General features: G+C 40.2%; 1 protein-coding gene across 1 annotated transcript in view; it reads left to right on the top strand.

The window, feature by feature from the left end:
• Positions 1-24,997, top strand: part of LOC145414995 (protein MON2 homolog) — a 570,120-nt gene that overhangs the window by 98,051 nt on the left and 447,072 nt on the right. The window contains exon 7 of the mRNA XM_080284414.1: positions 22,404-22,601. Within this exon, the coding sequence (XP_080140540.1) occupies positions 22,404-22,601 (198 nt within the window). The remainder of the gene's footprint in view (positions 1-22,403; positions 22,602-24,997) is intronic.

The raw sequence follows: 24,997 nt of genomic DNA, 5'->3' as shown, positions 1-24,997 counted from the left end.
CTCAGTTGTATAAAGCATTGCCATTAAAAATGAGATGGCTGACTTATGTTGAATAATTTCAGTGGTAACTCATAGCCTTTATCTTCTCAAGAAGCTGTAATCCCAGGTGAGGTTTTGTGATGGATGATTACAGTGTTTAGTTGCTGCCACTTCTGCTCATGAAGTTTACAGTGTAAAGTATACAAGTGTTGTCACAGTCATTGTAAGTATACAGTACTGTGAAAGTGCAACCATGTTTCGAACACCAATGAATTCCTTTGGAGGAAATGATGCTTTTGAGGGGGGGGGGGGGAACAGATCATCATCGTCGTCGTCGTCGTCAACATTATCACAGTTGCCATCATTGTTGTTGTTGTCAATCATTAGTCATCATCATTATCATCAGACCTCCATTCCCAAACCAGTGTGGGATGAGGTAGGGGAAAAAAAAATTAGAATGCACTACTACTGCAGTAATAATAGTAACAGCAGCAATACTGTTACACAGATAATGTGTCAGCCTGCCATCTTGTGTATGTGGAATCCATATGACTTGATCTTTTAAAACTTTCCATTATGCAAAAGCTAATACACTGTGTTAACCATAGCTTGAGCATGACCCCCACTTTCCCATTAAGTGATGTATCATCCTAAGTAATTTACTGGTATGCATTTTGGAGACATATCCAACTACTCAGTAGTATAACAGACAAAAGAGAGTGGCAGGTACTGGTTGTAATGACATGTACTCCTACTTGCACTCCTTCCCACTCTTCCAGATATGACCCTTATCATACCTGTGGTTTAAATGTTAAGTGGCTGGCAGCACTTTACAAACAGTCTCTCTCTCTCTCTCTCTCTCTGTTTCTCACATAGGTGTTTTTACTGTCACCCTACTTCAGCAGTTTTACTTTTGTTAGGTTAGTGTAATATTATTCCAGTGTTAATGTTTTATTACAAAAATTAGAGAAATATAGCAAATAATATTCATACATTGTAGTTCTTCAGAGTTTTCAGCCAAGATTAGCCCAACCCCTGCTAGTTGGGTTAGTACCATGGAACAGGGATTTTAATCATGGTTGAGGCCACGGTGTATGAGGGATCATTGTGTGTCATAGTGTTCGTGTAACTAGGGAGGTCCATTGTATTTAGCATTTAGGATGTCACTTGGTGGTACATGGTGGCAACCATCATCCACTCACTTGATGTAATGGTACCTACTTCTTCCTTCACATTTATCATTCTCTTTTTTGTGTTTGCCCCCCATTCTTCCAGTTTCTCTAATCTTTCCTGTCACTTTTGATTGTACATCTTTCCTTTTCAGGTGGCTTTACATTGAATGACAAGTCCAATTGTTTCCTGTAAGCCAGGAAACCATTTACAGTGCCAGGTGGTAACCATACAACCAACCCATACATGTTCCCTATGTGTCAGCAACTGGGTTGGCAGAGGGTTAGTGCTCTTCCCATAAAACAACTAACTGAAAGACACATGGCCATGCCTTCTAGGATTATGGCATCTGTCTGTGGATAGATAGATACGATGTCACTTCCCCATGGTTTCACTGCAAATGTATCTACATTACCTACCTATGTGATTGTGAAATGAATATATTTGCATGTACTGTATAGTTAAAGTCCTCCCATCCTTGTTATTTCTGGCATTTTTATAAGTGAAATAACCACATCATTCCGTTTCTGATGCATTTGAATATCAGGGAGGAATTTTCCTGTGGAATAATTTTCACTTAAGTTACATATTAAAGGAATTTACTGTAACAGCACATACAGCATGAATGGTGTAGGGAACCTATGGAATGATTCCATAGAGGCATTTGCTTACCTGTGGTCATTTGGTCTGCTCATCTAAGCAGACTGGAGTTAATCATCATCAGCATCGACAGTTGTTTATCATACACTCAGATTATTTTAACTTATATGTATGAAGTGGTTCTTGTTTGTTTGCAGATATGCAAGTTATATACAAGTAGTTTATTCTACTACAGTGCTGTTGTGTAGATTGAAGTTTTATTTTTTATTTAGCATGGTTTTCATTCTGTTTTAAAGTAGTGGCATTTATATGTTGCTTATGAGCTGTGATACCATTTCATTTGCTATACATTTTTAATTGTGTTATTTTTGTTATTATTATTATCATTTTTTAAAGCCTGGAGTGAGTGAGTTGCTGCCAACATTAGGCTTTGAGCTCCTTGAAAATCTTCTCATCCAGTACCCATCTGTATTCTACAATGTGAGTGATGGTGCTTCTAGTGCAGTGTTATACTTTTGTCTTTTGTGAGGCTTGCAATAGCACATTTGTGTCACGGGGCACATGGGTGTTGTGTTGTGGTTTGTGTTGTGTATGCTCATGTAATATGTTGTGGACCTTATTGTGTTGTACTTGTTTATGCTGCTTTGCAGTGGGCTATGTTGATTTTTTTTTTTTTTTTCCCCCCCTCAAGAAGTGTGGAATTTATGTTGTTCAGATTTTAATGGAGATAATATCTGCTTTGTTCTTACCTAATTGTATCATGACAGGAATGAATCAAGTTTGTACAGGTCTCCCTCACTTTACAATTGGTATGCGTTTCCAGAAAGGTAATTGTATACTGAAATATCGAATAGCGAACCTAAGGCTTAATGGAAAAAATAGGGATGCATTCCTGGACTCATATATAAGAAACCCAACAGCCATACAAGTGATCTAATATTCAATAATAATGATCCATTTTGTATTGTAGTGCATCTGAATCACATATGAATGTACATTTGCAACCATAAAGACATGAAATAGCATAAACAATGACATGAAATACAGTTCAGAAAGGTAATTGTATACCAAAATATTGTATAGCGAACCTAAGGCTTAATGGGAAAAATAGGGATGCATTCCTGGACTCATATATAAGAAACCCAACAGCCATACAAGTGATCTAATATTCAATAATAATAATGATGAATTTTGTATTGTAGTGCATTTGAATCACATATGAATGTACATTTACAACCATAAAGACATGAAATAGCATAAACACTGACATGAAATACAGTTCAGTATGATGAACAGGAAAAATAGTAATATCCTGGGCACTGACACACACAGACGCATGGAGATTGTAAGCTGAACAAGCATGCTGGTGAGACTGGGCGGTGATGTGGTTTCGGGACAATTCGCCGTCACAAAAATAACAAGATCGTTTGCCGTCATTAATGAAGACAGCTATGGGTGACGCTAGAATATAATTCAAAGGCAACTACAGCGAGGAAGAAACAAGTTAATTATTGACTAAAGGTGCAACTAATAAATAATATCCAAAGCGTACCCTATTGAACACAGACTTTGATGGATCCCCCTGAAATATAGCTATTAAAGTATTGATTAATAAATAATAAGTATATTTATAGAATGACAGGGAATCGTCCAGGGTGTGAATTGTCGTGACGGGGAATCGTTCATGTTTTGAAGGCGAACTGTCTGATGGCGAATTGACTTGATGGCAAATTGCCTCGGAACCAGTGATGCTTGGTTTGCGAAAGCGTGGGAAACTGTGTGCGCGGGGTGGGTATGCCACGCATCTCTCAAGTGATCTGCCTGTGAGCGTGGGTTTTCTCCACATTACCAATCGTAAATTCGGGGAAGCTCAGTCTTAAAACGAATGATTGGTACTAAAGAAGAATGACCGTAAATGAGAAATATTGTAAAACAAAACATCGTACAATGAGGGAGACCTGTACTGTCCTGTGTATTCAACCATTTTTATCATACATATCCTTAAATTTATTAATAGTTTTGGCGCACACCATTTCATTCGGTAGTGCATTCCACTGATCAGTTGCCCTATTTGGGAAACTGGATTTCCTTATGTCTTTATTGCCTCCCTTTTTATGTAGTTTTTTAGTGTCCTCTTGCTGATGCTTCCTCATAGGTTATATATTCATTTATGTCTATTTTCTCACTCCCTGAGATGCATTTATAGCATAATCATGTCTCCTTTTTTCCTTCTTTCCTGTAGTGTTGGTAGATTCAGTTTTTCTAGTCTTTCTTCATAGGTTACATCCCTTAAGCTTGATACCCATCTTGTAGCTGCCCTTTGTACTTTTTCAATCTTATCTACTGTATGTGTTTTTTTAGATGCTTCCAGACTACTGATGCGTACTCCAGGGTTGGTCTGATGAATGATGTTATTACCTTTCTCAGCATGTTTTCATTTACATATGTAAATGCTGTTCTCATATTACCAAGCAGTGTATATATGTTCCTTACCTTCCCACTGATGTGGTCAGCCAGAGATAGTCTGTTATTGATAATCACTTGAAGGTCCTTCTCCCTTTCTGGTATGTGTTGGGGTGATCATCGTAACATATAATCCCAGTCTAGTCTTTTTTCACTTTTACCAAATCCCAGTCTGGTGTTTTTTTCACTTTAACCAAACTTAATTACATAACACATGTCCACGTTAAATTCCATTTGTCATTTATTGCTCCATTCATGAAGTTTATTTAATTCTTCTTGTAGCTCTTTGTAAGGATCTGTGTTAGTAATTTTCCTTTGTATTTTTGCATCATCTGCAAACATACTTAGATAGCTTCCTTTTCCAGTGTTACTGTCTATTATTTATATATACCAAAAACATAATTGGTGCCAGTACTGAGACCTGTGAAACTCCGCTAGTCACTTTCCTCCATGATGAGTAATATCCCCTCATTTTCCATTTTCTGAGAAAATCCTGCATCCAACAGTACAAGTTGCCATGGATACCCCCTTGATGTTACAGTTTCCATAAAAGTCTTCGGTGCAGTACTCTGTCAAATGCTTTCTTGAAATCTAAATAGATAGTGTCCACCCATCTTTTTTTTTCCTGTAATTTTCTGCAACTATCATAGTAGCTTAATAGATTAGTAACACATGGTTTTCCGTTTCGAAAATTGAACTGCCATTCTGTCATCACACTGTATTCTTCATGGTTTACCCAAACTCTTCTTATCAGCTTTTCTAGTATCTTACAACACTGGTCAGTGATACTGGTCAGTAGTTGAGTGGATTTTGTCTATTCCCCTTCTTGAATAAGGAACATTGTTTGCTTTCTTCCAATTATCAGGTAGGTTACCTTGACCTAAGATATTCCTTGACTTCCTTTGTCTGATTTATTTAACTCTTCCTATTCTTCTTTTTCTGATATTGGTATATCTGGTAATATGTGTGGGCATGCATGTTCCATATCGCCTCTTTCAAAATTATTTTCTGTTGTAAAAACTGATTGGAAGTTTTTATTTAGTGCTTCACAAATATCTTTCTCTTGAGTATAGATGATCTGCTTGTCCGTAATGGATTGCACTTTAACTTTGGTTTTTGCTTCGGATGCAGCTGTAAAACAGCTTAGGTTGATCACTACTTTTATTTATAATGTCTTCCTCAGACTGTCTTTGAACCTCCCTCCATATCTTTGTACAGTCATTTAATGCCTGTTTATAGTTGCTATATGCCCTCTCATTATTGTGGCTTCTGTATGTATTCCACAGCAAATCTCCTTTTTTCCCTTTTTTTTACATTCTGTATTAAACCATTTTTTTATTTTCATTTCTGTTTCTTTGTGCAGAGAGATGTAATGTTGGATTCTTGTTTCATAATAATCACAGAATTTTCTATGTATAACATTTAAATCTTGTCCTCAACGCTCCTTTTCCCAATACATTTCTAAGAAGTACTTCTTCAGGTCATGATAGTTGCCCTTTTTGTAGTTTAGACTCATTTTGTAACTCTCATTACTGGTTACTATGTCATACGCAATCCTGAAGTTGCAGTTTAATACTGCGTGGTCGCCTTTGCCGAATGGAGGATGATACATTATATTGTCAGTATCATTTTCCTGCCTAGTAAATATAAGATCTAGTACTGATGGATCATCAAGTCCTCTATTTCTGGTGTTTTCCTTTACATGTTGTGTTAGGAGAAACTCCTACACAGGATCTAGGAGCTTTTGATCCCAACAGCTTTCATGGCTTCTTACATGTAGAGTGCAGGGAGTCTCTGATAAACCAAAGGGTTAGGTATCTTTAAAATCATTCGTTTATCGATTTTTGTTATATTGAAGCATTTTTCCACATAAGAAACTTAAGAAAATGAGAAGATGTGTTTCAGGACCCCCCCAGAATCTGTCAGATAACTACTCTGTACTGTACTAGGCTGGTTGTAAGCTCATAAATCTACAGTACAAATGTTAATAAAAGCATCACGTAGTGATGGCTAAGGTAAAGCTGCAAAGAAAAGCGTTGAAGAGACGAAGGGGAAGACAGGAGGAAACAGCTCCTGTGAGAAGAGTGGAGAAATTGCAAGACAGTGAGAGAATGGCAGAGTATAAGAGCTTAATGGAAGAAATATTGGGAAGGTATGAGTTAGAGCAGATAGAAGAGGTGGAAGACGTATGTAAGATATTCACGGAAGAGATAGGTGCAGCGTGTGAGGCGGTTTGTGGAGTGAGGAGGAGCTGCAGGGGTGTGCAAGGGACAGCATGGTGGAATGATGAGGTGAAACGAGCTGTGGAACAAAAGAGGAAGGCATATAGTGAATGGCAAGCGAGTAGAGGTAGGGGAGAAGATGAGTGAGAGAAGAGAAAGGTATATGTGAGCAGGAGAAAGGAGATGAAGGGATTGGTGAAGGAGAGTAAGAAGAAAGTGGATGAAGAATTTGGGAGGAATCTGAGTGTGAAATGGAGGGAGAGTAAGAAATTGTTTTGGAAGGAGGTAAAAAAAGTAAGGCAGTGTGAAAGGGGAAATAGTAGGGGAGTGAAAGATAGGAATAATAGATTGTTGGTGGAGACGAGAGAGAAATTGAGGAGATGGAAGGAGCACTTTGAGGATTTGTTGAATGTAGAGAGTGAGAGCAGTGCGAGTATAAGTGGTTGGGGAATGGCTGGGAAAAGGAGAGATGAGAGGAGGGAGGAAGAGATCAGTAGGACGGAAATAGTGGAAGCAATAAAGAAGATCAAGATGGGAAAGGCCCCAGGAATTGATGGAGTGTATGGTGAAATGCTGAGGTATGGGGGTGAGATTGTAGTGGAGTGGATATGGAAGTTATGTAGATTGGCATGGGAAGAGGGAAGGGTTCTGGAGAACTGGAAATCAGGTATAATTGTTCCTTTATACAAAGGAAAAGGGGAGAGAGAAGAATGTGGTAACCATAGGGGTATTTGCCCTCTTAGTGTGACTGGAAAAATATATGGTAGAATGCTCATTGATAGGGTTAGGCATATAACAGAGGAGCTAGTTGGAGAAAAACAAGGGGAATTTAGGAAGGGAAAAGGGTGTGAAGATCAGATATTTGTTCTAAGATGTTTAGTGGAGAAGTATCTAGAGAAGGGAAGGAAAGTGTATGCTACCTTCATGGACATGGAGAAAACTTATGACAGAATAGATAGACAAGGTATGTAGAAGGTATTGAGAATATATGGAGTGGAGGGGAAATTGTTGAGTGCTGTGAAGAGTATGTACGAGGGAGCTAGGGCAACGGTGCGAGTGGATGGTGAGCTGAGTGAGTTTTTTTATCTCAGTGTGGGAGTGAAACAGGGTTATGTGATGTCACAATGGCTGTTTAATATATACATGGATGGGGTTGTAAAGGAGGTGCAAGGTAGGGCAGTGGATGTGGGGCTGGCCTTAATGAATGAGGGTGAGATTCGGAAGATTCTGGTGTTGTTGTTTGCTGATGATACAGTATTGTTGAGTGAAGATGAATGGGAGTTGTAAGGTTTGGTGAATGAATCTGGGACAGTGTGTAGGAAGAGGAGTCTCAAAGTTAATGTAAACAAGAGTAAAGTTATGGTGTTTGAGAGGAATGAAGTCACAGAATGCATGGAGAGGTTGGATGGTGAGGATATGGAGAATGTGAGTACATTCAAGGACTTAGGTTGTGTGATGAGTAAGGATGGAACTTTGGGGGATGAAGTTTGTGAAAGGGTACAGCAGGGAAGGATGATTGTTGGTTCACTGAAAGCAGTGATGAGATGTCGGGAGGTGAGTATGGAAGTTAAGAAGTCACTGCATGATAGTATTGTGATCCCTATCCTGATGTATGGAAGCGAGGCATGGACGTTGCAAGAGGGGAACGAGTCAAGAGTGAGAACAGTGGAAATGGGTTACTTGAGAGGAGCATGTGGAGTGACATGGAGGGACAGGTTGACGAATGAAGAAGTGAAAGAACGTTGTGGGGTGGATGTGGATGTGATTGAGAAGATTAGGAGAAATACACTGAGGTGGTTTGGACATGTGGAGAGAATGGAGAGTGAAAGACTGACTGAGAGGGTGTATATAGGTGAGGTGGAGGGAGGGGACGACTGAGGATGAGGTAGAGGGATGGAGTTGAGAGGTATATGAGGGAGGGGGGAGTGAGTTGCAGGGAGGGTAGTCAAATGGTGGGTGACAGAGCAACTTGGAGGCGTTTTGTTTGCGGCCACCCCCTGCGGGATTAGGGCATCGGGCTATAGATAGATAGATAGAACTTTAAGCAGTTCTTTGTTTATCAAATTACTGAGTAAATAATAGGAAACAGTACTGTATAGTATAGTACATAGAAGTGAGGCCCGATCTCACTTACGCCCTGGCCTTCCTTGTGCCTCTTGATAATTTCGAGCTTGTGCTTCAGCATCTGGGTCTGTTGTTGCTTCTTCTTGAGAGGCTTCACAGAAGTTGATGATGAAAATGAAGGACGCTTTTGTGGCATCATGCAAGATGCAAAGGATGCAAAAGATTCTCGGAGTACAGAAGGCACACGCTACACAGCTGGGGAGCAGGAACAGACTGGGATGAAGCAGAGGTAGCTGCTTGCTTCGCTATACACAATAGTGACGCTACAGTTGGTCGCGCACCAAATTTGAATCATTTTCTCGTAGTACATTTCGTACCGTCGAAGCATATGCCATTTGTATAGGGGAATTTGTCCTATACTGTATTTTTCACTTTCACACCTTCAAGTTTTCGTATATTGAGGCTTCGTTTATCGGGGACTCCCTGGATTCCAATTTATATTTGTATTGAAATCTCCAGTTAATACAGATAGCTTTACATTGAGTGACAAGCCAAATGGTTTCCTCTAACCCAGGAAACCATTTACAACGCTGGGTGGTAACCATATAACCAAACCATACGTGCTCCCTTCGTATCAGCAAGTGGGTTGGTGTTGGGTTAGTGCCCCTCCCCGTAAAACAAATAACTCAAGGTCAAGTGGCCACCCCTTACGGGATTGTGACGTCTGGCAGTAGATAGATAGATGGAAGATTTCTCTTCTGTACTATGTAGTTATGTCCTTAAACTCTGAATTGTACTTTCTGCCAGGCCTTCACATTCACCTCTTTCCCAGGTGTTTGTTGTGGGTGGCATATATAAATTTGTCACAATTAATTTTCCTTCAGAGAGGTTAATCTGCAGTGCAATCAGGTCTGCTTATGAGGGTATATCTATTTTATTTCTTTGACTTGTAGATTTTTCTTTGTTACCGGTAAGATTATAATTCTTCCTCCTTTTCTTAATTTTCTGTCCCTACTCCATATGTTATATTCCTCTAAGTTTAGAGTATTGTTTGATATCCTTGGGGTCAATTTTGTTTCAGTTAGGCAAATAATATGTGGTTCCTTTTTTTTGGTATAGTTTTTCATCTCTAATAATTGAGACACCATTCCATCTACATTTGGGTACATCAGCTTAACCATCTTGTTTACATACTTACCATAGCTTGAGTCTACTACCTTCCTTCATTTTATTCCCAATTATTTGTGTACCACTTTCGTACCTGCAATCAAATTACATTGTAAAAAATTCACTCTTCTCTTCCTTTGAGCTTTCCTTGTTCTTTGATTTTGCTTCCTTCCTCCTCTCCTTTAGTATTCCCAGTTCCTCTTGAGTTAGGCATCTTTTTATCCATACCTTTTTTTCCATGAATTTGTTTGGATTTTTTAGTATTTCCTCCACAGTTTTCACACTCTGGAAGTTTACTCTTAGGGGCCTTGACTTATTTCTCTCATATTTCCCTGGCCTTTTGTGTTCCTTTGTGTCTTTATCACAGATTTCCTCTGATACTTCCTTCAATATGTTCATTATATTTGCCATCTCCTTTTTGTTTCTCGAATTACCAGATATGTTTTGTCTACTTCGTCTGTACCAGTAATTACAATAGATTTATTGATGTCTGCTGACTCTTTGACCAATTTTTGTTTTTTTTTTCTTTCACTTTCCTTCTAATGCCTTTTTCTTCACTCTTGTTTCTAAGCCTTTTCTAACTTTCACCATCTCTCCATATGTGGTTTCTACATCATCTTTGTAACATTGCATCACTTCGTTCACCTGAGTTATCATCTCTTCAATATCACTGGTTTGGTTATCAGACTGTATGCTTGTCTAGTTGTCTCTGAATCATTTTTGAACTCCTCCATAATACTTCCATGGTTGACAACTGTACTTGTCGTTTCACCAGTCTTCCTTTTAATTGAACCCACCATAACTGACAGCCCATCAGTTGTTGTGTCTTTTTCGTTTAATTCCTTTACTAATTTTTCATTTTCTCCTTCTGCATGCATAATTGCTTCTTAATTTCATCTATTTCACTTTGAAAAGTTTTCTCCAGTTTATTCACTTTCTCTGCTAGTTCATTATATGTTTCTGTTTCAACCAGTTCTTGGTAGAAATCATCATCCTGTTTTCTACCTTTATCCCTTTTCTTAACAACTTCAATATTCATTTTACTAAAGATGGTGCTCATCTTTGGTATTTCACTTAGAAAGATCACTTCAGCTTACAAGTATGCATTTTGCATCTCCCAGCTACCCACCTGGTGACAGTCGACACCCAACTGATGATTGTTGATCAGCAGATTCTTGCACTAATTGAATGAATTCTGTTATTTGGACAAACTTTTGCTTATATTTGCTCTAGTATATAGTATCATTTAGTTTATATTTGCTCTAGTATATAGAATCATTTAGTTCAACTCAGTACAGAGCTTGACTCATTTAAAGATACTATTTAGTTGTGTCCAAGGGTGGCCAGCGCTGAGCGAGGAGACGGACGTGTTGTCTCAGGTGTTGCCTCAGCGTGTGTGTGTGTGTGTGTGTGTGTGTGTGTGTGTGTGTGTGTGGTGTAAGGCTCTGGTGGAGGTATGATGGAGCAGTGGTGAGGTGAGAAGACATATGGGGTTGTAGGTGGGCTGAGCCAGCCTGCTCAAGGTCATTGCCATAGTAACCGCACTCACAACCCATCTCACGCCACACTTTTGAAAAACCTACATGGAAATGGTGTTTGTGGTGGATTGGGGTCTTCTAGAAGTGCTGTTATTTTGGAGGGCTAGTATAAGCCTTAGTTGTGCCACCGTACCTCAGGCACGCATACGGACGACATGGACACAGGCAAAAAATCAACAAAAGTTGTCCCATTTCTCCACTCACTCTTGCTGACTGCATGCACTTCATGGACAATCTGAGGCAATCAGCTTGAAGGATTGGTGAGTACTGTATTATGACAGTTTTTAATTTTTGGTTAAGTATTAGCTGAGATATTAGGTTTTAAAAACGGTGATTTTCTCTGAAATGCCCGGCTAGGAGAAGGGTCGGCGGGAATATATGCCGGACGCAATGGGTTAATTGAAGATTGGTCATAGAGATTTTACTGTATATTGACTTTTTTTTTTTTTTTTTTTTTTTTTTTTTTTTTTTTTTAATATAACCTCCGCCAGGAGGAATGTGTTTTACCCTGCATCGGTTTGTTTGTCCGTTTGAGCAGGATTACTCAAAAAGTTATGAACGGATTTTCATAAAATTTTTTGGAGGGGTAGGGTATGGCCCAGTGAACAGTTGATTAGATTTTGGTTGTGATCCAGAATTATTTGTTTATTTGTTCACACCATATCTCCAAAAGTTCTCAATGAATTTCAATGAAATTATGTGGAAGGGTGGGCCATGGGCCAAGAAAGAATTTTTAAAATTTGGCGGCTGATCCGGATCCAGATTCGGATCCTACCGCACCGTATCTCCAAAGGTTTTTAATGAATTTCAATATAAGTTTGTGGAAGGGTGGGTCATGGGCCAAGAAAGAATTTATTAAATTTGGGGACGGTTCCAGATCCAGATTCTACCGCACAGTATCTCCAAAAGTTCTCAATCCATTTCAATGAAATTTTGCGGAAGGGTGGACCATGGGCCAAGAAAGAACTGATTAAAAATGGGGGCAGATTCGGATCCGGCATTGGCAGAGGTATGCGTTCTTTTAGTATGGCTGTAGTTCGATATATGATCACCATTTTCTTATATTGCAGTTGTGGCAATCATCTATAAGGCACCATTTATTTTATGTATGATTACCATTTTTACATAAACCATTGCTACTTGGGGTGGTCCCTGTGTTTAACCCCTAGATGCTGGGTGTTGGTTGGAACTGTCCAAAGATCAGTGGCACGGTGGCACTGGGTATCAGTAGGAACTGCACTTGTTTTCCTGGCACAGTTTGAAGTGGCCGCCACTTTATCTATCACCAAAAGCTCGGGAGACTCCCGCCAACCTGCCCAACCATACCTCAGTTGTCTCTGTGACTTTGCCAGGTGTAGGACAATCTTTTCTTAACCTCTCTCGTCCAGTTTTGTTCCCACCTCACGTGGACTTTTGCCTCATCCACCCCTGCCAAGCCTCTTTCCAAGGATACTAGGAAAGGACTTGGTAATAGTGGCATAGGGCGTGCCTTGGACACCAGTGTGTTTAGTTTACCTAGAATGGAGAAGTTATCACGTTGAGAGCAAAGCCATAGTCAGGGTCACAGGCAGATGCACAAACACATCCTGTTCTCGTGGTGAAAATTAGTCCTGTTGCTCACATCATTACTCATCAATGCACAACCTATAGTCATGGGAATACATTCATTTGCAAAAAGAAGAATTGATGAGTAATATGGTATTTAATTCATTTCCCTAACTGCTATAGTTTCTGAGATATTAAGGTTAGAAGTAAAGCTATTTCCGCCCCCCCCCCCCACCACCATACTGAGGAGAGGCGCGAGCAGATTTTAGCTCAGTGTCCATGAGTTAACACTGTACATGACTGATTGTTGTCCGATCTGTTTTCCATGAATATATCCTGATTGTATAGCGAGGTAGACCTGTGTCTCAGTATTTTGGAACAATAGTTGTACAGAACATAGAGAATGTTTTTTTAATATTTGTATTAGGACATTGCATATGGTTTGTGATTAGGAAAAAAAAAATAGTTATTAAAATCAGGTGATACAGAAGACACATAAGACAGTATGATCAAGAATTGCATCAGTAAATAACTAAATTATGACATTTTAACATAAATTGTTAGGACCTGATATATTACCTTTTATCCAAACATTATCTTATAACCACTGGAATGAGTGATAGAAGATGGTATCCATACTAAAGTGAGGTTTATCCTTCAGTCACAGCTACACCTTTGGTAAGACATTGTGAATCATCAACAGGTGTTCAGATGCTTCGTGTCCTAGTTATCTACTTTTGTTCTGTGATCCATCATTTCTTTCCAAGTATTTGATGATATTCATGGAACAGAGGGTGCAGTACTGTACTCTGTTTTTTTAATATTATTATTGCCTTTTTTTGGCAAGCATTTGTACTATCCTTAACATTATGAAGAATGTGATAACATAATTGGTTTGTTACAAAGCCTCAGATGGCTTGTAACTTGCTTATGCATGTGTTGCTTTTGATTATTAAGATGAGCCTCCATCCAGAAAGGACCCTGGCAGTCCCTGGGTTGATGAGATTGGGCTAGTTTTTAGGATCTTTGAGTGTACTTCAAACTGGCCAGGCTGAGGGGATGGGTGTGCTGTGTACTGCCGCTGCTGCTGCAATTTCTCAGTTAAGATTTTATACATGTTAGTTCCTGGAGTTACTGTTTCCCGTCACAAGGGGACAGATCATATTTGACTCAACATTTTATTATACCATCATGATTAAGCGTGTTCTTTTTATAAGAAATGAAGTGAAAAACAAATGAATTGCATATAGCTGAGTTGCCAGAGGGGGAACTGCAGTGGTGTACAGTAGTGAGGTATAATGCAGTTGCCATTGTAGCATGAAGGTGCATCACTATTAGTTAGATACGCTGCACACTGCATTTGCAGAAAAGGTAAATGTAAATTTTAATGTTTTTGCTGTTACTGATCAACCCCAATCTGTTTAGCCAGGCAGACCCATCAACTGCAAGGAAACAGCCACTGTAGCAGGGTCCTCCCGTGCTCTGAGCTGATGTTCCAATATGACTAACAGGAACCAAACCTCCACATACGGGGAAGAGTGTGGAGATTTGGTTTCTGAATGGACACTGCATTTACCTCTCACCACTCAGTTAAAAGGGGACACCATAGTAGGCTACACTTGTGTCTGTCTATCTTCCCATAGCCAGATGCTGTAATCCTGTAAAGGATGGCCATTTGTCTTTGAGTTAGCTGGTTTACATGGAGGGGCCACTAACCATCCAGCAACCCACATGTTGACACATAGGGAACATGTATGTGTTGGTTGTATGGTTATCATTCAGATTTGAAAATGGTTTCCTGGCTTACAGTTAACCATTAACCCGTACAAGTCCACTGTCAGCATGGTGCCGACAGTAGAAAACGTCTCGTTTAATCCCAGTGACATGATGATGCTGACAGCAAAATTTGAGCACTGTAGCGTGTCTCAAACTGCTTCAATCTAGCTTATTTTTTGTTAAGGAGTAGCTTAATGTAGTGGCAACACTGTGTCCAATCAGTTGTAGTACTGAGTTTGGTTCTGAATGGTTGGATAACATCAGTTTGCTACTGTCCGTCATAGTGTCAGAATGTCGCAAAAATTACGCCATTTTTCCACCTCATTAGGCTGGAGGAGGCTGTTGAAATTGTCATATGGACCCTTCTGTCCCTTCATTTAATGATTCTTCAGAAAAGGAAGGCCTGGATGACTTCTGGGGAGGAATATGAGCCAGTGGAGAAGGATATTGAGTACGGGGAATCCCCTATTCTCCTACCTGGTTCTCTCTCGTCCCTCCCAGGTGGGTGGGCAAACGTCGCTCATGCTTGGGAAACTGGGCTAAATACACGACGGACGGCTATCCTGCTCTTATTTCTCCTATATGGAGTATTTTTTTTTTTGCATTTCCTTGATTTATATGTCCTTCTGGATTGTTTTATGCAATAAAAAAAATTTCCGTTTTTGGTCTAGGGTTGGGTGGGTATAAAATTGCAAAAATGCCTGGGATGGTACGAGTTAAACTTGCCACTCAGTGTAAAGCCACACAAAAAGAAAATAAGAGCAATTAAAAGTGACAGGAAAGATGGAAGAAATCGGAAGAGAGGAGGGCCGACACAGAAAAAGAATGATAAATGTAAAGGAAGAAGTAGGCAGCACCAATCAAGTGAGTGGATGATGGTCACCACCGCCTACCCCTCTAAATTGGTTAGATTACTGCCCAGCATTGTAAATGGTTTCCTGGGTTACAGGAAACTATTTGGCTTTTCACTTAGTGTAGAGCTGCATGAAGTGGAAAAAGAGCAATATAAAGTAACAGGAAGGAAAGGGAGAAACAGGAAGAGGGGAGGGCAGACATAGAGATATAATGAGAAAGGAGAAGGAAGAAGTCGGGAGTATGTCATCAAGTGAGTGGATATTGGTTGACTCCTACCACCTGCATATTTTACTGTCAGTATTAGAAGTACTTTGAATGTTATCTTTTTCCTCTTCCTCACTATACAGTATTTTGTGTTTTTACCTTAATTTTTTTATGGTGAATATTTACAGTTCTTATTTTCCCCCCAAGATATCTGGAAAAGTTTATTGTAGACCCATGAGAATACTGCTACAGTAGTTAACTTAATATAACCAAGTTAACTAAACCAAACCTATGTTGAAATATGGCAAATTGAATTACTTTTGTTGTTGTTAAGTTACCCTGGTGTGTCTGATCAAGTGGACCCATCAATCGCAGGCAAGCAACCGCTTCAGCTGGGCTATCCCGTGCAGTGAACTGACGTTCCCTGGTGATGGACAGTGCCTCACCACAATGAGGTGCAGGGAAGAGTGTGGAGGTTTGGTTCCTGGATGGACGCCTCATTTGCATCTCTCCACCCAGTTAACAAGGGCATCACAATAGGCTTCACATCACCCCATTATTTTTTTATATGGTTTCTCTAACTGTCAACACCAAACTACATGCACATTACACACTACACTTCCTTAAAAAAAAAAAAAGTCTAATAACCAAGCCTCAGAGTCCCAGGGGGGGGGGACCATAATTGCCCCCACTATCTGCCCCTTCCCAGTGATGACTCAGCGAGTTGCCTGGAACCGCTGTCTGACTCACTTCTTCATTTCTGCAACATTTGCGGCCTTTCTTCTAACTTTGTCTCTGTTGAGCACCTCCTCTCCTCCTCTAAACCTCACCCTTTCTTCTGAACTGAGAATCAGCTGTCTGAAGCAACTGATGGCAAACCTTTCTCTGTATCCTCCTACTTTCTCTCTACTTATTTCAAAGCCAAAGGTGGCTGTTGTGTACCTGTACACAACGACTTATCTTGGTCTCGTGTTCCTGAACTTGATTCTTCTGAATGTTCTACTCTCTGGCTTCGGCTTTCCTGTCATTCACTGACTAAATATATCTGTGCTGTTTACTTATCCCCTAATTCCACAATGAAAAATTCTTCACAATCTTACTTGTACAGTGGAAAACATCCTGTCCATTTCTCCTTTCTCTGAAATCTCCATTCTAGGAGATTTCAGTGCCCACCACCATCTTTGGCTTTCCTATCATTTCACTGATCCACCTGGTAAACAAGCCTATATCTTTTCTAACCTTAATGATCTACTGCAGCTTGTACAGCACCCTGCCTGTATCCCTGACCTCCGTGGAGAGAGTTCCAGCATACTTGACCTCTTCCTTACAACTAATCCTTCTGCATATGCTGTTAATCTTTCCTCTCCGTTGGGCTCCTCCGATCACAACCTTATTACCATAACCTGTTCTATCGCTCCAGTACGGCCTGTGGACCCTCCAAAGAAACATCGGTTGTGGCACTTCGGAGCTGCTGATTGGGAGGGCCTCAGGCAGTACTTCTTTGATTTTCCCGGGAATGGTTATTGTTTCCGTGAGCAGGAGCCATCTGAGTGTCCCTTGTGCATTATGGAGGTTATTCTCTCAGGCATGGAAGCATACATTTCTTTGTCATATACTTTCGTTTCGTTTTGTTTCGTTTTTAAAGGCTCCAGCATCCTTGCATGCATCGGCCTTGGTCACCTAATGGCGGCCCTCCATGCTGCACGATCTGTTGCAGCCTCGTTGTTCAGTCCCTTACCCCTGAGGTCACACTTAATGACCTCGTCCCATGTCTTTCTCGGTCTACCCCTCATATCCCCACCACCAGTATTAACACTTCTCACTTTCCTCACCCAGTTATCATCCCCCATCCTCTCCATAAGCTCAAACCACCGCAATCTACCTCTTCTCATCACAACAAAACACTCCAGTCCCATCCTACCTCTCAACTCTTTCATCGTAAACCCAACCCCCCCAGACCTTGCATGCAGGGACGCACTACACATCCACCTAATCATTGTCATATCTGTACGTCTGAGTCGGCAAATATCCTCCTCCTTTACTGCCCAGGTCTCACTACCATACAGCGTTACAATACTAACATATGCTGCATACAAAGACCCCTTAGCACGTAGGGAGAGCCCTCTCAGTGTCAGGAGAGGCAACAGCTCCCTGAACTTCTTCCAACCACTTCTCACCCTAGCCACAGAGCTAGCTCCAGCCCCACCTGCAGCACACAACATGTCTCCCAAATAACAAAACTCTTCCACACACTCAAGAGATTCACCAGCAAGTTCAATCCTTTCACACCTGACAATCTCCACCTGCTCTCCCCGACATGGTGCACACATAAAATCAGCATTATCTCGCAGTCTACCTGTGATACAACTACATCTCTTGTGCACCCATTTGTCACAAACACCGCACAAGATGGAATTACTTCCCACGCCCTTGTGGCAAACTGCAAATGGCCACTCTCGTTCGTCTTTGACAGTACCGCCACCAATCCAAGATATCATCACTTTTTTTTATCTGCATTTACCCTGAAGCCCTTGTGCCTCATATCATCTCTCCACTTCCTAAATCTTTCCTCCGTCTCCCTTTCGTTCTCTGCAGTCGACACCAAATCATCAGCATGGAACATCTCCCATGAGAGTCCATTTCTGAAGTCACTTGAGAGGGCTTCAAGTACCATGACAAACAACATGGGACTCAAAACTGACTCCCTGATACACACCAACGTTCACGGAAAACTGATCACTCAAATCTCCATTCACTCTTACCTGGGTGCGAGCACCCACATACATAGCCATAACCACCCTAACCAGCCACTGCCCCAAGCCAAGCTTTCTCATTGCCCACTTCACCAACTCTCTAGGGACTCTGTCAAAGGCCTTTTCCAAATCAACAAAACAAAATACAGATCCCTTTTCTTCCCAATATATTTTTCCTGAAGATGTCGAACTATGAATATGGCATCAGTGGTCCCCCTACCTGGCATAAACCCAAACTGCATCTCATCAATATTCACTCTTTCTCTAATCATACCTTCTAAAACTCTCTCCATTACCTTCATTATCTGATCTAAAAGCTTTATACCTCTATAATTTCCTCTTTCCAGAGCATCACCCTTCCCTTTTTACACATTTACAATTACACTCTTCAGCCGATCATCTGGGACAACACACTCATAAATAATCTTATTTATCAGGTCAGTGACTAACCTCACCCCTATATCTCTTGAGGTCATCAACATTTCAGCAGTCAACCCAGACACACCTGCTGCCTTCCCCACCTTCATCCTGCCTTTTGCCTCACTCACTGTAGCAGCATTAATCAAAGGCCAAGGGCAAGACACTGGATCTGCTGGCTGCAAACCTTCCCTGTCCCAGTCAAACTCCTGATTCAGCAACTGGCTATAATGCTTTCTCCATGCATCTTTAATATCCTCACTGTTCACCACTACCCTTCCTTCATCATTCTTCACACACTGCTCACCTATAATATCCCGATTATCCTTCTTCATCTGATTTGCTACCTTAAATATCATATTTTTCCTTTCCCCATGATTTATGGACTTACATTGTCCAGCCCGACACTCATAGTAATGGTGGGAAATCCATTTTTGCCTTGGAATCATACAGCCGATTCGCATGTTGGGAAGTTCGATTTGCAGATTTTTCATTCAATAAAAATTACCTTTTTCTGGGTTGACCTCGCATTGTAGGTGATTCACACCGTGTGAGTTTGCATTGTGTGAGGGTGCGTTGTATTGCCCAGTTGCCTTAACATCCAATTTCTAATAAGTTTTCAAGTTTTTTCTTAACAGAAAAATTTTAAAGCATCTTTCCTATCACAACATTCTTTCTGCTTGTCAATATGGGTTCCCTCAGGGACACTTCACTGGCGATCTTCTCACCTTCCTTTCAGACTCCTGGTCATCCTTCTTTCAGGACTTTGGTGAAACCTTTGCCATTGCACTTGACATCGCAAAGGTTTTTGGTCGAGTCTGGCATAAATCTTTAATTTCCAGACTACATTCTTGTGGTTTCTACCCTTCTAGCTGCACCTTTATCTATAGCTTGCTTTGTTGTCATTCTATAGCTGCTGTTGTAGATTGCCACCATTCTTCTCCTAGATCTCTCAACAGTGGTGTTCCTCAGGGCTCTGTGCTATCATCAGCTCTCTTCTTTTTATTCATCAATTATCTTCTAAGCAGTACATCTGACTCTATCCACTCATATACTGATGATTCCACCCTTCACCTTTCCATTTCCATTCAGTTCCCACAATGTCTGTCTCAGCAATTACTTCAACAAACAAGGGATGAGGCTATGGTAAACCTAATGTCTGACTTGGCTCGTATCTCTGACTGGTATGCAACAAAGATTCAGTTCTTACACCTTTCAACCTAGAAAAATCTTTCACAGGAGTACCCACAAATCTATAATAATAAAGGCAAGTGTTTGTATGTTTGTTAACTATAAATTCGGCTCCCTTAGGGCCTATCACCACATATGATACTTATTCTGAATCAGCATGATCCGGGGAGTGTTTTGGTATATAATTTATTAGGATTAATTGTATGTTACATAACTACATTAGGTATATTGGCCGAAGGCTCAATCAGCCCTCTGCAGGAGCTAGTCGATAAAGTCCACCCTTTGGGCGGACTTTTTTGTCTAGTGATTAATAATATCCAGCTCAATCTTGCATCATCCTTAAATATACTTGAGGTTTCATTCGCTTGGGATTTATCTTGGAAGGATCATATTACATCTCATATAAATCTGCTTCCAAGAGACTGGGTGTGCTAAGTTGACTCCATACCTTCTTTACCCCTCCACGGTTGTTGACTTTATGTACGGGCTTTATTCGCCCCTGCATAGAGTACAACTCTCCTGTGTGGGAAGGCTCCCCATATACAGCCCTTCTCAGTAGGGTGGAGTCAAAGTCTTTTTGTCTCATTAGCACTCCTTATCTTACTGGCTTCCTGCAATCCTCTGTCTCTTTGCCACACTGTTGCATCTTTATCTCTTTTCTATCGCTACTTCAATGGTCACTGCTCTTCTAAACTGTCTGCTTGCATCCCTCCACCTCTACGATGGGTAAGTACCAACTATCTAGCAACAAACTCCAACTCTCTAATGCAAAAGGTAACCATTACTCCCAGTCCTTCGTTTATGCAACAGGTCAACCCTGGAACTGTCTCCCTCCGTCTGTATATCCAACTTCGTATGATCTCCAGTCTTTCAAACCCAGTGTGTCCAGGCATCTCAAAATGAACGGATCTTGAATTTTTCTCTGTTGATTGTTTTTGTTTTTTTTATTGGATGGAACAGTTTGCTGACTCATGGCCTTTGGTTCCTTCTTTCTTGCATTTAGAAAAATAAAAAAGAAGAAAAAACCAGTGTTGTAATTGTTTACTGGGTGCAGGTAAGCTGTAGGTTGTATTGCTAAGCGTAGAGCCACCTGAAGTTGAAAAAAGAGTAATTAAAGTAACAGGAAAGATGGGAGGAGAAACAGAAATAAAGGAGGACAGACAGAAAAAGAATGATACTGTAAAGGTAAAGGAAGAAGTAGGCACCACTAATCAAGTGAGTCAGTAATGGTTTTCACCACCTACCATCAGTTAGATTACTGCAAAGTAATATCATGATTAGGTCTATATTAAGTTGGTTGGGCTGATGTTGGTTGTGTTTCAAGTCTGGGAAGGTATGGGGTAGATCAAAGTACTGTGGTTCATTTGATAAAAAGGGGACTTTGGGAGGAAACTGTGTATACCGTGAAGTTCAGTACTAAAGTACTAATTTCCATACTAAAATACATCTATTGCATACTTTATAGACATTATTACAGTGTAAAACTTCCGTTAGTCCCTAAAGTCCTATGATCATCTGTCAGTGTATGATATGTAGAGTCCTATCATCATTTATCGTACACAAGCTACCAAAAGCTGGGAAGAGGTATCCCTGTCTCTTTGATGATGTATATGGAGCCTAGCCAATGGAAAGTACAATATTTGGTGGTGTCTGGCCTGATTGCTCTCCCTAGATGCAGTGAGGGAGAGTCCATCCCCCCAGCCATTTCTCCCCCTCCCTCTGCTCCATTGGTCCCTGTCCTCAGTGTCTCCTCCTACCCAAATCACCCCCATACCCCTTCTAGACTGTATTGGCTGTGTGTGGCAGGCATATTCCCTCCCTTTCTTCCCCTCCTGATGCCTCCCCACATTCTCTCCTCTATCTTATTCCCTCTTATTTCTCTGTGATGTCCCATTCTCACTCAATGTGGGGAGTGGCTTTTTTTGTTTTCGACGGTTGACAGTGCAGTAAACATTAGAAGAATAAGAGTGAAATATACATTTTATGGTGTGTAAAATCAAGCTCTTCTAATGTATGAGGCCTGAATTTACTTTGGTGCATTTTTTTTTTCTCTCTTCTCTCTCCATACACGAGGGGTAACAATTTTTCATTTTTGATGTTCTTTGATGGTTGATAGTGTGCTAACCATTGGATATATGAGAGTGAAATTTACATTTTCTGGTGTGTAAAATCAAGCTCTTGAAATCTATAAGACCAAAGTTTACCATGGTGATAGCTGAAAAGTCAGACCCTAGATGCAGTTCTTGGGCCAGATGGGTTAAGTTATCCCTCACATGACATAAATAGCTTTTCTGATGGTGTAGAAATTCATGTACTGTACATGTATATTGAATATCTTTTCCCCTTGTATGTGGTGCCTCACTCACGGCATTACTGAACTTTTTTTTTTTTTTTTAAATACTGCATTGGTAATGATTCTGTCCTCAGTTAATTTACCCTTACTGTTGTTTACCACACAGCATCAGGAGTTTAACTTCCTACTGCGGGACCGTGTGTGTGCACTGGTGATCAAGCTCTTCTCACCTAACATCAAATACCGGGCTTCGGTACCTGCCAGTGTTCAGCAAGCCACACCCCTTGACAAGCCATATTTCCCTATTGCCATGAGACTTCTCAGACTTGTCTCCGTTCTAATACAGAAGTACTACCCACTCCTGGTATGTATTGTAAGATTAATATGATATATTAATGTTATGTAGAAAAACCCATAGTGTAGAGAAGGGACCTGTTTTATTCGACATTTCGCCAAGCTGGCTTCTTCAGGAATGAAGCCTGCTCAGTGAAATGTTGAATAAAATGGTCCTTTCTCTGCACCTGGTGTTTTTCTGCTTACTGTCACAGCCAATGCTGATTATACTATCATTGTTAATATTATAATCAGTTTTTGTCTTTTTAAAGGAGTTGGTACTGATAGGCATCACTGTCACTGAAAGATTGTAGATTATTCCTTATGCACGAAATCTTGTTGTCTAAAGACACTAAGCCATTCTAGAGTGTAGTGAATTAATTCAGAAGTATATTTGCTTGCTTATCATGTTAAGAAAGCAGTGTTAGCTACCACACATACAATCATGGTTGGATAAAGGTACTGTACTGTAAATCTATGACTTTTAATTGCTTAACCCCTTAACCGCCGGCCGTCACTTTTGTGACGCATGGAAGCAAGGGATCATACCGCGGGGCGTCACTTTTGTGATTCTGTGCTATTTTGAATTTGCCCTGGCTTTCAAGTGGTGGCTTGTATCATCTATCAGTACTGCCAGTGTCCAACACTAGTCAGCACCCCTAATCTCATCTGTACTCCCATCCATTGTTGACAATTTAGCCATTTCTCCCCATTCTTGACTCCCCTCCCTACCTCCCCTCCATTACCCTCTCCTCTTGCCTGCCTGGCCGTGCTATGTTAAGTAAATCTTCCCTGGAATTTTCCACTGATTTCATCCATTGAAATAAGCCCTATGCCCTATTCTTATACCAAATAATATATACAAAAAAGAAATAAGGTAAGTGATAGTGCCATACACCTGGAATTGGCTAATTATCACCTGACAACACCTCATGTGCACTCGATCGTTAATTTTCGCTGTTTATTTCCCCTTGAAATATGCCGTATAATCTATTCTCGTAATAAAAATATATATAAGAAAGGAAGGGAGAAGCCTAAGTGATATTTACATTCACCTGGAACTACCTAATTATTATTCTACGCTAAGTAAATCTTCCCGGGAATTTTTCACTGATTTCATCCATTGAAATAAGCCCTATGCCCTATTCTTATACCAAATAATATAAACAAAAAAGAAGTAAGGTAAGTGATAGTGCCATACACCTGGAATTGGCTAATTATCACCTGACAACACCTCACGTGCACTCGTTCGCCAATTTTTTCTGTTTATTTCCCCTTGAAATATGCCGTATAATCTATTCTCGTAATAAAAATATATATAAAGAGGGAAGGGAGAAGCCTAAGTGATATTTACATTAGCCTGGAACTGCCTAATTTATAATGTATTGTCTAGATTTCCTGCCAATCATTTCATTGCTATATATTAGCAGTTCTTCACGGGGCTGATGTTGGCAGTAATGCACTCTCCCTAGGTAGGCCACACCGGCCCACCAGTACGGTATCAGTTTACTGTCGTCTTTCAAGGTGAAAGTACGTCGGATTCGCGCCTGCTAAATTCCACCGCTTTTTAGCCCCATGCAAAGGGCCCTGTGACCTCTACCCCCTACTAAACCTCGTGTGGAAAGAGGTAAAAGGCTGACAAATGATAGAGAGTGACTACAATCTTTCTGGTGAGTAAAACAGTGCAAGTGGAATTGTAAATAATGTGTAAATAATGTGTAAATAATGTGTAAAGAGCAAGGGAAAGCAGTGACTGTAAATATAAGTGAACAATGGAAAATAGTTTTATAAGTTACTGCAAGTGACAGTGCCTAACACAGTGTAAATAAAATAGAAATGTAAATAATGTAAATAAAATAGAGAACGTAAATAGAAATGTAAATGAGTAGTATTATAAGAATACGAGTGTATATACTAGGAGTAATGAAAGTGAAAGTTTCACTCTAGCATGTCTGAATACTATGAGTTATGAGAGTGAAGATGAAAGTGACATTCACTCTCAACGCTAGTATACAGGACGAGAAAGTGAATGCTATGTATTTTACTGAAAGAGAAATTGAATGCCTACAGTGACAATAAATTACTATTACTGAAGGAAACTTATGGATAAAGACTGTAGGTATATATAAGTGTTTTATAGTAATAGAAATATAAACTGAGTGTTTTTATGAATAATAAATGACAGAACATCAGCGGTAAACGATGTCAAGTGGGAAGGTCGTACGCCCTCTTAATTTTCATTGCTTTCACAGTGTTTTTTTTTTTTTTTTTTTTTTTTTGAGTATGGATTCCAAACTATTTGAGAATCATTGAATAGTGTTTCTAGTGATAACATCAGGCTGTGGTAATCATATTACGGGTTGTCGGGAAGTGTAAAGTGGAGACTTCATTACCCAACTTCAGAGGTCTCTACAAGTCCTACGTTAC

The sequence above is a fragment of the Coenobita brevimanus genome, chromosome 101, assembly GCF_032717465.1.
Source record: "Coenobita brevimanus isolate Jiangsu-jjx chromosome 101, ASM3271746v2, whole genome shotgun sequence".
Classification (NCBI taxonomy): Eukaryota; Metazoa; Arthropoda; class Malacostraca; order Decapoda; family Coenobitidae; genus Coenobita; species Coenobita brevimanus.
Note: the sequence above shows the minus strand (reverse complement) of the source record. Positions and strands in the feature narration are given on the sequence as shown.